The sequence below is a fragment of the Macrosteles quadrilineatus genome, unplaced genomic scaffold (assembly GCF_028750875.1).
Source record: "Macrosteles quadrilineatus isolate MER2022 unplaced genomic scaffold, UCM_ALF_1.0 Scaffold_9__3_contigs__length_116548681, whole genome shotgun sequence".
Taxonomy (NCBI): domain Eukaryota; kingdom Metazoa; phylum Arthropoda; class Insecta; order Hemiptera; family Cicadellidae; genus Macrosteles; species Macrosteles quadrilineatus.
The window spans coordinates 24,963,044-24,977,009 of NW_026542602.1; the positions used below are offsets into that span (position 1 = coordinate 24,963,044).

General features: G+C 36.2%; 1 protein-coding gene across 2 annotated transcripts in view; it reads left to right on the plus strand.

Annotated features, from left to right (window-relative positions):
* Positions 1–2,520: 2,520 nt before the first annotated feature.
* Positions 2,521–13,966, plus strand: part of LOC129002872 (lysophosphatidylcholine acyltransferase 1-like) — a 43,330-nt gene continuing 31,884 nt past the window's right edge. Inside the window, exon 1 of one of the 2 annotated variants that reach the window (XM_054430976.1) lies at positions 2,521–2,750. In XM_054430976.1, coding sequence (XP_054286951.1) covers positions 2,637–2,750 — 114 coding nt within the window. In that variant the 5' untranslated portion in view covers positions 2,521–2,636. The remainder of the gene's footprint in view (positions 2,751–13,966) is intronic. The other variant, XM_054430977.1, reaches the window with a different exon arrangement.

Genomic DNA, 13,966 nt, shown 5'->3' on the forward strand with positions numbered 1-13,966 from the left:
GCCGTAGAAGGATGGGAGGGGTCTTATTTTAAAGGTCTTGACGTGAATTTTGAGGGAAAACTATTCATTTTTCTTATGTTTTTACCATAAATTCGCAACAGAATAAAACTTTTCCCAACATGAGGTTTAATTTGTTTACATCCTTTGAAATTAAAACAGAAGTCATTTACTGCTGATTTCTGTTTACTTCAAGACAGCTGATCGTGCTATATCTTTAAAACAGTGATCAATACACGCATTTGGTTTACTTTTAGCCAGTCAACTATGAAATGTATACTATAATAAAACTGAAATCTTGAAGATTAATCGGAAAAACGCCTGCATTCTTTGTTTATATTTAAATCATATACTCAAGTTTCATTTTTTCATGCTTTTACGTTATTGTCGTGTTAAAGGAATAAACGACATAGAATAAATATTCTGTATAAATAATCAAAGAGTCGAAATTAAATCTAACTTCTGTTTTGTTTTTATTTTTAAATCATATGTTCAAGTTTATTTTAAATGGTGTTGATTTCTTTATATTTCTACACATTTTAAGGTTAAGGTTGTGTTAATAAAACAACTAAAATAACCTACAAATGTTATTGGTTCTAAAATGGTGTATTTGCATTCCTTCGTAAGTAAATACTTTTTTAGTGCAGTGAATATACAACGTAGAGTAATCATATTCGATCATACTTTTATAAAATCACCAGGGATTCAAGATGTTTTGGCATGTAGGCTGCTGGATATATATTCTTTTCATTATAACACAGATAATATAACCCCTACTAGTAGGGGTTATATTATCTGTGATTATAAGTACTGTAATTAATATGAACGCCAGGGGAAGACCACAAAGGCGGGGAGCTGTTCATAGGAATGACAGTGCGCGTAGAAGATCAAGAGTAGATAATGACGAACTTAATCAAGATATGTTTACAAACCCCTTTTTAGGAGACCCATGGTAGACGAAAGAAATGTAAATATCCATGATGCAGGATTACTGGACCAAGAGTGCATTCAATGTAGTGCTCTTCATTTTAGAGAAGAACTAACGAATAATCATTTTATGACATGTTGCCATAACGGACTTATTAATCTTCCTCAGCCAAAAACTAATGTAGAACTTAAAAATTTGTTTGAAGAGAGCCCACAACTGTATAAATTCATTCGACAATACAACAGTGCGATGGCTTTTGCTTATTTTTCAGCCAGTAAGAAAGATATTCCAGGAAAAGGACCATACTGTTTCAAAATTCAAGGACAGATTTATCGTTGAATCTCAGATTTGCTGCCTCAACATGAAGAAGACCCCGTGTATGGCCAATTGTACATTATTGACACATCAACAGCAACAGAAATTAGTCAAAGGCGTCGAGAAAATAGTGACTTAAAACCTGAAATATTGTCAAAACTAGCTGAAATGCCATTAGAAAAACCATTTGCACAAATTTACAAAAGAGCTTAGGAAGAAATGGTTGTACAAGGTGACAGTGAATCAGAACTTAGGTTTGTAGACAGGATAAATATGGATCGTCGTAGGTATAATAAGCCTACTGCAGATGAAATTGCAGGCGTCTTCAACTCATCTGAAGGCGAACCTCCAATTAATTTTTAAAATTCCAAACAGGGAAGCTTTTATTTATCCTCATTAACCACAAGACCAAAGCTACCTTAGTAAACCAGTATTTATTCACAAACAATGATATGTTTGCTGCCTTTTTATGTTAAACCACTGGAGTGATTCAAATTATTTATTGAAAATGACATCAACAAAAGCAAACAAAGAAGAACAACAAACTGGTTTTTACACAAAAGATATGGTGTACTGTAGGGATGCCTATTCTGACACATAGATAATGTTATTCTGAGTTTGTTTAAATACCGGAATTGCAATATGATGTTTTACATTTCAGCTTTTTAGGGACTTATGTCCCTACAAGCCACTAGTAAGTGATAATTTGACTATTCTATTAACATAGGTTGGTTTATATGTTGAGCATTCTTTTCACAATATTCGCACAAACAAAAATGTACGACAGATAAATACTAAGTCCCAAGATACCCTAAATATTATTTTAAAATTTAAACCTTATAATTATTGTTAGCAAATATATTAAAGCTAAACACTATTATTAACGCTTGCTTTTTCTTAGTTTACTTATTAGAAAAGATTAAGTACACGAAATCATAATCAACCATTATTTGTAAAATAGACAAAAATGTTTTTAACGTAGGCTAAAAACCAAGGAAAATGTTTCCACTTTTCATACAGACCACATTATAATAATGTACTTGTTCTGATCAAAAACCTTTTTTAGATAACGACTTAGCAAATTCTATAGTCAATAAATCTGAAACCATATGATTTGCACAAATACCATTTTGAGGTTATAATCGAAAAAGATTACATTCAACAAAAATGTGTTGAGGTTATGTACGAAAAATTCTCTGTGATCTTTGACGTTGGTAAAGCAGACCCGCCAGCCAGTGGCGCATTCTGTCAAGGTAGTTCGTCGAATCTCCACAGTAGCGCTTCGGTGCGAACCTGCAAACTTTCGACTTGTGGAGTGGACTCTCGAGAGCTGTCAGTCACACGTTGGTCCCGCATGGGTTGCTTCCTGGTATAGACAGTTCCTGAGTGTCCTGTGATGATGAACGGAGGTTGTCTCGCGGACAGGACGAACCTGTCAGAGCCCAAGAAGGATCTCCTTAACCCCTTCGTGCATCACCTGGAGTTGACCACCACCTACGAGAAGATCAAGGTAAGATACTGATAAGGGTGTACAGGGGTGAAATATGTTAGCAGCGGCCGGCGGGGGTGCGGAACGTAAAATTAAAACATACATATTTTTGAGATTGTTACTCAAAACGCTGACAGCCGATAGTGTGAACTTATATTTTTCAAACAATAAAGAATGGGACTATTTAAACATTTTGTACAAAATATGTTTGATCTCTTATGAGATGAGGACCCTAGCGTCAAAACAGCATTTTAGTTATACAGTAAATATTATAAAACTGCCAAGTTGTAAAAAGACGCTGTTAGGCCTAATTTAAACTAAAATCTTAAAAGTCGGAAAGAGTGACTAATCTAGATTATTGTCGATGTTTAAGTTGAGGAATGCAAAATAATTTTTCCGAGAGCATTGCCTCTGATAAACGTATGATCATGATCGTGTACGCGATTTCCGGACGAAGACCATTTCACATTAGACTCTGCTTATATACAATAGACACTCGTGAAACTGTCATCCTGTAAAAAATGCAATGTACGTTTTCAATTGTCTTATAAAAACAAAATGTTCATAACCTTTATTAGGTTGAGCAATTTTTCTGACAATATGGTGATTTATTTCGCAGATTTAGAATACAATTCAAAATATGTACTCTTTAGCTATGCAATAGTTACTGGCAATAAATTTGAGGTCTCGAATAGCTGTTGTTAAACAGAAAATAAATTCTAGAAACCGGAAAGAGTTACGATTAATAAGGATTTGAAGAATTATTTTACGATTTAGAACGAAATGTTTGTGTTTGATCTGGTGAATGGGGTTGTTAAACGATTGTGATGAAATTAAACATGGGCTCTAAATAGTACTTTAGTAATTCTTATAACATCTTACATAAAGTTTGGGTATTTTGACGATTTGCATTATTTTCACTTTCCTGTTTCACTGCCAGTGACGGATTCTGGGTACCATAACTGAGGAAGCTATTATAGCTATAGACCAAAATTATACAGAAACTGGTCTGTGCTTAATTAAGTCTGGGAATTTGTTAGTTTGTTTTTATTTTTCGCTGTATCCTTTTTCATTCTGTGATTATTATTGGTTTAAACGTGAAGATTTTAACCACAGAGAAGTTCGGTTTTCCTGATTCTTTAGAGAAGGGTTATACGTTGAATTAAATGTTTTATTTTAATGTATTGTTAATTTTACACGTTTCTCTACTTTAGCATTTTTTTCAACTTGCGTAAGTTGCTCGAAATACATTTAAACATCAAATTAAACTGTACATATTCCGAACAGAAACGTTCCCTAAATCCCCTTCAGCAGACAAATCTTTAAGAGATTTTTAGCTATGCTTTAAGCTGTAGACGACCTACTTAGGATGACATGTAACTGCCCTGCTTCACTGTCACCACTCGTCTCTGCCACAAGCAAGTTGCGGTGGCGCTGCTACTGTCATCTACATGGTGTGAGGGAATGTTGGCCATTTGTCAATGTCAAGTCTTCATGCAGACGCACATCATGTTCCGTTGTCTGTTGTGCAAAGTAGACTTGTAGGTCGTCTTCTCTCACTCTCTCCTCACGGAAGCTTGGAGTCTTGAAGATACGTTTGGACACGTGTGTGTGTGGGAAAGCTGCTATTGTAGGGTGTAGAAGGTGCGTCATTGATTGGACGTTAACCTTAGTCATCTTTAAAACAGTAATGATCTAGGATCGTAGTTGATTAGGTTTATCAAAAAAGAAGTCTTTGAAAAGTTCAAGAAATTCATCAAAATGATCAAATGTGGGTGGATAATTACGTATAGGCTAATATATGAGGTTTGGGTGTAAGTGTTTTATGTCTTCCCTTTACAGCCAAGGACGATAGGATCTAGCCTGAAACAGTTTTACACATTGCGTCAGGCTAGCTATTGTCACGATATTATCACATAGATCTAAATCCATCTAGTGATTGGCGGTATTTGAACCAGAGACTACGGTGACCGAAGTCTTCCACTAGGTTATTACAGCCTAGCTCACTTTTTAATGTATAGATACGGTTGGGGTTGATCCTGGAAAACGTTAAAAGTTTTTTTGTTTGTTGGAACTGACCCCACCGTCCCCAGCTACCCTCAATCGGTTGGTTCTCAATAATTAAATGGCCCTGAATTAAGAAACAGCTGATCTTAACAAAATCACTAGTCCTCTAATCATATTATTGGACTAAGATACACCGAGTGGCATCCACCTTAATTTGTCTTAAACATATGGTTGTCCCTGTAGTAGCTGATGTAGGTGATTGACACGAACCAAAATCCAATTATCCTAAAACATGGTTACATCCTAAATATAAAGAGGATTTGTGAATCAAGGTTTTTTTCGGAATTCATTAGGAGGTTTTGTCATGGCAAAAACATTGAACAACCCTGTAGACTTTCAGATGAAGTGTCCACAGCAAATACAGTCAGTTCACCCATCAATAACACTGTGGAGGTGTGATGTGACGTCACTTGGCTGTTGTAGGACTTCTGTCAGTGGCACGAGGACATACACGTGCTAACTGCAGTGTGGACGGGGTATACACAACATAATTTATCTAACCTTCACTTTGTGTCCAGCTTGTACATCACACGCTTGTAACCCACGTTTCCTTGAGTGTTTGAGGAAATAAACGACATTTGACGATAATTGCTACCCGCTATCGCCTAACTAATATATTTGTCATCAAACACCGAAAGGAAGGGTTTGCATACTTAAAGTTTGAATTGGAGACGTAGTTGGTATCGAAGACCTCTTGGTTTGTCAATCCTTTTGATGGTTCCAAGCTGGACCCAGTTGATTTTTATCATTGTGCATTTAATTAAGGACTCAGCCAGTATCAAAGCTACTCAGATAATCTCAATTCATGCTACTAATTAATACAATGCATTGATTCTAATCTCAGCTAGCATTCGAGATTAAAATGCACACCCAAATGTGCGTCGCTGTCCCAAATGATTGACGATTGGAGTCTTTTGTCCTTGGACGCTAGGCACGAGCGCGGTATTGTTTTTCACATTACTTCAGGCTAGACCTAGGGGTTGCGGCACATCGATGTACAATACTCTACTTGCGGCATTATCACTTTGATAAAATCCATTGGTGATTTGGCGGGATTTGAACCCGGGACCTCGGAGACCGAAGTCCCGCGCTCTAACCACTAGACCAGCTCACTCCCCATTTGGGTACCTATTAACCCTGAAAACATCAATAATTGGATTTTCAAATCAGCGACGATGCAGACAGAAAAATAACCAAACTAAACACTCACAGTTGATACCTAGGACCAAGTGAACACAATTTCAGCAACAACTCATGTTAATCAAAAGAATTATGAATATAACAACCTAGAGTCGTCAAAAGCGTTAAAATGACTTGTGGTTGTGGTAGAATTACCTTTTTTGCTTAAAACTCTATGGTTTGTTGGTGGGTTTAGTGTATTCACTACACTGGATGAAACACACCATCCATTGATGAACCGTTGGATTATTATCGATGGGTTCGAAACCACCAAAATGAGAATACTCAGAACAAATTAATCTAGACTTAGTGATGTGGGCCGGGTAAATACCCAGTGGGTAGGTAAATATAAATTGGGTATTTATCTGGGAATTTACCGCTGGCTTATAATTTGTATTAATGTTAGAGAAGAATAAGATGTTTTTTTGCAATTATCACCCTGTAAGGATAGTAAAATGATGATAAAATGTGTTAAACAAAATTTCATATGGCCACTACTAGCATTTTACTTCTGGGTACAATCGCCATAAATACCCAGGTCTGAGCATAAAGCATAATCGGCATAAATACCCTGGTCGCATGGTTGCACTGGTCCCGACTACTTATGATTTCTATGATGGATAGATGAATTTATTTTATTTAAAGTGAAGAAAAATAATTTGCAAAGTAATAATTATTAGGTATTTATAAATACAGTACATGAAAATTTAACCTAGTAGAGGCCTAGGAGTGTAAACAACTTAAGAAAATAATTAAAATTCAATCTGTAGGATGGCAGGTTAGTAATATTTTTGTTCTAGATCTTTTGTTGGTATCAATGGTATCAAAATAAAAATAAAAACTAATATCATAAACTTGTGATACAAAACATTTAAATCTATATAGCACAATAAATCTTTCAAAACTATATTAAGTTAGACCAAAAAACAGGAGATACATTTTTTTTAGGTTTATCCAAATATATTATTTTTTCCAACTACAGTAAGCGGTAACACAGAAAAGTTTAATTACTTTTAGTATTCTGCCATTCTGCCTTAGGTCTGTCTAGCCTTCCAAGCCATTTATACGATAAAATTTTTTAACTATCATAATTTAATAACAGTAGCCTAGAAGTAGGTTTAGGTTGACTATTTCTCTGACGATGTGTTGTCTTGATAAAAAACGAAACCCCATTCTTATTTGAAAAACTTTATGTTTTATTTTAAAAAAAGTGCTAAATCAATAAATAAAAGGTACTAGCAAAGCTTCAAGTTACTGTAAAAGGTGTTATAGACTATCCTAATTTTTCATGTAATGATAACAATAACATATTTAGGGGTGAATATAAATTAATTTCAATCGATTTCATAAATACCCAAAATACCCGGGTATTTATGGATTTTGGGTATTTACCCTGAGTTTTAAATACCCGGGTATTTTACATCACTATCTAGACTAGATATGTAATCTGTAATATACAATAGGGATTTTATCTGTTACATCCATTTTCCAGCCGTCCTATAACTGATTATTACGATTGAGTTGTTATTTTAAACGTAGTGTGGTACCATTGACTATATATACCTACAGGTATATATAGGTGTATATATAGGTATGTATAGTCAATGGTGGTACATAGTGGAGAGACGAGTGGTAAAAAAGGTAATTTTGTAGGGTTTCTTTTTCCTTTTTAAGGCTTCGCCCCTCTTGAGTTTAATTTATTTACAGAGTTTGCTTTCAAAGATTCATTCAGTGTACTGATGCTGACCCACTTCCTTTTGTAATTCTACAGCTGATCGTGCAGTTGAATGTTTAACCCCAACCAGAATGTAAACAAGAGACAAACTATTTACGAACCTTTGAAAATTCAAAGGGCGTTGCATTATTCGTGATAACGGAAACCAGTTTTGAAGGCAATTATAGTATGAACTGTCAATATAACTGTGCAGTTATTTATATCTGTATGAGAGCATGTAACAGGACAGTTTATAATGGGTTTTTAAATCGATTCTACAATGCATTTAGTAACCAACTGCTAATTTCCTTCCATTAACAATAGATTTAGGTCAAGTGAGGGGTACTCAATATGACATCTGAAATAGGTACTGTTATATATAGTTTGATTATAATGGTGTGCCAAAAATATATTCAATATGTGTTCATAAACTTTAAGTAATTGGCTACTGACGTGATACACCACATCAAGTTAACGATAGTTTGATATTCTAGTCATTCAGGTTTAAAACTTTAAGAAACCGTTATTTAACTATTCAACCATTTATATCAGAATAAAATCTTGATAAAAATTATTATCTATTGTTTGCTAAGATTCGGGTGGTAACTTTACTTATAAATCATAGCCACAATACAACCTTGGTAATTGTAATCTTTTCCTTTAACAGTGTCTATCAGTATGAAATAGTAGTTAAAAATTACAATGTTATTACGAATCCTCGAGTAGAAGAAACTGCGAATCGCAACTTGTTGCTTCGTAAGCTAGTTGGCTATGTAAATACATCGACGCCAGCCAATGATAATTATTATTTTATAGACTACCGATGATCTTGTGTTTTCAAACTTAATATTTTTCGTCAGCAAATATTCATTTATGTTTGTTTCGTACAGGATGGTTTCGTGGTTAGACCGCAATTATTTGGTCCTTAATGTGATGATCCGGTTTCAAATATCGCCAATCGCGAATCTTTTAGCCACGTAAACTATGACGAAGAAGAACTCGAAAAAGGACAGTTCTCTCAGGAAAATCTATCGATGTAGTGGAGATCTCTCTCAACTGAATCCTATATGGTATGTTTTATGTTACTTTGGAAAAACATGTTAATATCCTAGAAACACCTGGCACGTTTTCCAATCCATTTACATACTCAAAAGGTCAATTTCTCAGGGGATCTTTGAAAATAATTAGGATGTGCAATTTTATTTTTACGTTTTCTGATTCCTGGAAGACGAGAAAAGGAACGATGATAAGGTAGTTAACCGTGTTCACCTCTATATCGACCACTTCAACGACGCTAGCGCCATGACGTCACTACACAACGTTGCCATGACAACAGACGCCGGCTCTGACCTTGATCTTACCCAAGGATGTTATCTCGAGCCTAGGTCACCAGCTGACCAAGTATTGGAAGCTGGCCTCTTCTAATGTTTCTCCACTTTCTTCCCATTTATTGTGGTGCGTAATGGTGTGTCGTAAATTTTCGAATAGAATACGGTTCGGTACTCTCGTTGATCGAGTCCCATATGGGATTAGGTAGTTCGGATTACCAAGTACTCGAAATGGTATCAAATTTACCAAAACTACTGGAGCCATTCATATATTTTTGCTGCATTACTGTTAAGTTAGCAGTTACGAGAACATTCTTTAACTCCTCGTTTTCATTAAAAGTACGTACAATTATTTATTTTACACTTTTTTATTATTTACTAAGACACTGGTAGGTGATAGGTAGCATATGCTTCCATTCATACTTGGCTTAAAATACCTACTTTGTATGGTCGCCATTTAATATGAAAGTATTAAAGAAAGAAAGGTGATAGGTAACGGTATGCATTTTAAGGATATGTTCTATAGAATAGAGTATAGAGTATGGGTGTTGGATGAATTAAATTATAGCTTATTTGTTGATGACCAAGATCAGTTAGTCCTTAATCTGGGGGATTTCTTGGATATAATTTTTCTCAGCATCGAACCGGCAACATAAACAACCATGCAAACATTATAACCACTCAAATTCCTTCAGGAGCCAACCTGAGCTATGGGGGTTTATTGCTAAACTAGGTATTTTGGGAGAGCCTGAAATATTTTAATGCAAATCCACATTAAAATGGCGCCAGGTCTAAATGACACTCATCTATACGAGGATTGCACAATCTTTATTTTATCTTAACTCTTAGAAAATTCTATTTGTAAAAATTTTATTTGATTCAAAATACAGTAGCCTGTTTTGGGAGATTGGGGAAAACTGACACAAAACAGAATTGTATGATCAGGTAATACGGATAACCTAATACTGTAGAATTTTCCAGTCCTTCGCATACTTTCGTTACCTTTTTTTCGGAGTTCAATCCGCAACAGTTACATAAAATCTCAATTCCAGATGTACCCATAAATATGTTATGATAAAAGTTCGACAAACACAAGTGAATTGAAGGACAAATAACAATGATTTACTCAATGCAAGATCATTCAGACCTAATGAGATACGAAAGGAGTTATCGATTTGTACGGGGTTGTTTTCGTCTATTTGCCAGACTAATGCTCTTAGGCTAGGCAAGAAAGGGCGAGGGAAGGACGCCTGAAGGCTGCAAGACCTTGAGGTGTCAAAGGATCAAGACACTGAGGAGGTCGCGACATAGTCGGCTAGTTTATAGAACCAACTGAGGAGTTTCGAAATATAACTCTAATCTATAAGTATAAAAGAGGATGTTTGTATATATATATATATATATATATATATATATATATGTATATTTGTTTGGCAGTGATAAACTCAGACACCGCTGAACCGATTGCCACGAAACTTGGTACATACGTGCAGAATTTCATGGAATAGGTTTATACACCATCAATTTCGTGATCCGTCCAATCGGCTCCGCCCCAGTGGCTCTGGAGTTTCCCATGTTAACCTTATGAGAAATGGAATTGATTAATCTTAACAGCTGTTTCAATTAAACAAGTTGGTTCTGTTCTATGATGTTCAATAGCATTAAAGTTACAAGGATTACCAACAGGGTGCAGCACTATTATTTCTTTTACATTAATGACAGCTAATTTGCAACCAAAAGGTGAGTGAGCGTAGCGAACGAACTTCAACCTGGAGGCGAGTTAGCGTAGCGAACGAGCTAACCTGAAGGCAAGTGAGCGCAGCGAACAAGCTCCAACCTAAAGGTGAGTGAGCGTAGCGAACTAACTTCAACCAGGACGTGATTGAGCCATGCGAACGAGATCATCTTGAAAATTAAGAAGTTAAACGGGGCAAAGCCCGCGGGTTACAGCTAGTTATTATTTAAAAGTGCTGTGTATACTTTATACTTTTCTATAAAATGGCGACCATACAAAGTAGGTATTTTGAGCCAAGTATGAATGGAGATGAGTGTAGGATGAGTGGTGCGATCTTGTAGTTTTCTTAAGTGACTAAGGCCGACATATTCCTTAGACACATCTGTTAATTAATAGCCCATACAGCTAATGGCAACTAAGGGACCTACAGTTTATAGTGGAATCCGAACCACATTTTTGCCTTGGTATTAACGAATTGGTCTAATTATCAGGATATTATTGCGGATAGTCGTAGTACTCCTTAGTGCGGAAGTCAATCCACACCAGGGAGTATCGCATCCACAGTGCATGCCTATAAACATCCACAATTCGTGACCTCCTAGTATTTGGACTACAGGACGTCGCCACCGTCCCTGTCTGAGTATCATTTTACCACACAAAAACCACTGGACAGAATCAGCTTTATATTCTCCCAAAGAGAGCTACTTTACTCATGGAAAGTCATAGACATATTGTCGTTTTGTTTTACGGCTATGCCTCAGGACTTTACGGTTCTAAAGAAGAGCAATAGGAAGTAAATATTGATTGGTCTACTTGAAATAGCTATCACACACGATTTTTCCTACCACCGTGATTGGAATAACACACTGATTATTCTTTTAGATGTATATAAAATAAAATGTAATTTAGGTTATGTTAGCCTTTTCAAGGTTATGTTATTTGCTTATTAACTAACGTTCCGGATCCGTGGCTGTGATTGGTCTAGAAACGCCAAAAGTGAAATCAGCTGATTAGCGAGCGACAATGATCCATTGCCGCTGTGGCGCGATTTATCTACTTTTGATAAAAATTTTTTTTTTTTTACTTTGCAATAAAATCAATACAATTTTTGCCTAGCCATTCTTTTGTGTTTCTTCCGTGCGTGGGCAAATAAGTTTGATGCTTCTTTTGAAGCTTTGATAAGCCTTATTACACCGAACTTTTAGATTTTTGCCATAAACATTTTGTAATACATAAATTCACCACTGTTAAATAGTTAATTTCTAACCTGATTGTAGTGTTTAAAATGCTCAACTCAATGGTCTATAGTTTTTGGACCTGTGTCATAAAAGAATCCTATCTTCACGCATTTGGAAAGCTTGTGCAGAAATATTGTTTATAGGCTACACAGATTGAAATCCGCACCATTTCCCGAAAATTTACGATTTCCTCAATTTTCCTCCAGCCTCGTACAAAATCATTCACCCAATTGTCCCAATTATCAATTATTCCGTCGCTTGTTTTCCTCGCAGGATTTCCGCGATTTTCCTGTCAACTGTCGTCTTGAAGGATGATGCGGACCGTTGCAATCCTTCCTCAGCTGAACCGTTGATCGTACAACTATTTCTTGGCCAACGCCACCAGAATACACCGTAACGGTTTCTCCTTACTATGAATAGATAGAAAGTATCCCTCCAGTCGGCGCCTATGTATTGTACAGCGTGTATTGTTGCTGATCATCCTGCTCCCAAGTAGGCCTACTTTCGCTCCAAACATGTTCCCTGAATTTAGCCACCGGCTAAGTAACCCGCCCATGTCTAGGGGTAGCCCACCGATGATAATAATAAAGAGCATCTTATGAGTTTTAGTGGAGAGGATTACATAATACAGTGGAAGTTCTCTTCACATAAGGGACTGCATCTGTTTACTTGATATGTGAACCTACAGCCAAGAACAGCTACAAACCATCGGTATACGACATCACCAAACCGCCAAAGCCATTGGCGTCTGGTGCAATTTGAACCCAGGGCCTCCAGGGCAAAAGTCCTGTGCTCCAGCAATGTTATATTCATAAAAATAACCTGTCACCATACTCTGACGAGTACACATACTCCACAACAGTAATCTGGATACCTTAGTGCAAACACAACCATATACACGTTTTTATTGGTTGTCGGTAACTTTTGAGTCTATTCTAAATCATAAACACGAGATTTACAATAAGAAATATTATCGAGGTCGCTTTTAAAAATGTTTGTGTAGGTGAGAGTTGTAAAACCGTGGAAAATTTTTTTTTCATTAAATCTTAAGTGAAAGTTGTATTGTACCGCAAAAAAACTATACGGATACATTACAATTTCTGTTTGAATTAGTAAAATTTAAAGAAAACCGTAGCATCCTTCCATTTAATTTACCCTGAAGTTTGTTACAGTGTCGAGTACGTGAAAGACATTATAAAGTATCATTGAATGGCAAGTCTTCAACACAATACCACAGTACGATACTTATGCCTAATCTTGTCCCGTGTTCGTGTTGTAAACACTACCAGACCATTGACGCTGTGTTGTGGTGAAAGTGCCGCCAAGTTCACTGCCACGCCGCCAGATTTCGCTTTCCTTCTTCCTTCCTCAGACTCACTTTCTTGTGTGGATAAGAAAGAAGTGGTACACTGTAACAGCTCGGTACACAGGACACAAAACACAGACCACGGGATACTGGCAGAAGAATTTGGCAAACATACACATTACACCAAATACATAAAATAGTGGTAGTATTATTTACTTTGGGACAGCAATTCACACCCATGTGCGTATTTTAAACTGAACATGAACGAATGATGAGAGAAGAATGCAATTAGATTATCTGTTTAACCTGGTTACTGACTAAATCAGCTGATTCTTTTTTCAGGTCTTAAACAATTAAAAGTCATCAAATGGGTTAAGTTCCTAACTAAAAAGCTACTGACTTTCCTCTTGATCGAATCAGCAACCTATGACTGTCAGGCAAGCACTGTAAAAACTCAGCTACCCAGTTTTAAACACTGTAATGCAGACATGACATAAAACACTGAATACAGATACAGTAAAAGTCTCAATTCTTAACAGACTTTACTAAAGTAGGCCTACGTTGTCTGGTAAATTTCTTAATTTTAATTTAGGAACCAATCGGTACAAACCCTATTCAACATCGGGAACTCAAGCTACATTTAAGTATGGCTAAATGCGATTTTTGACTA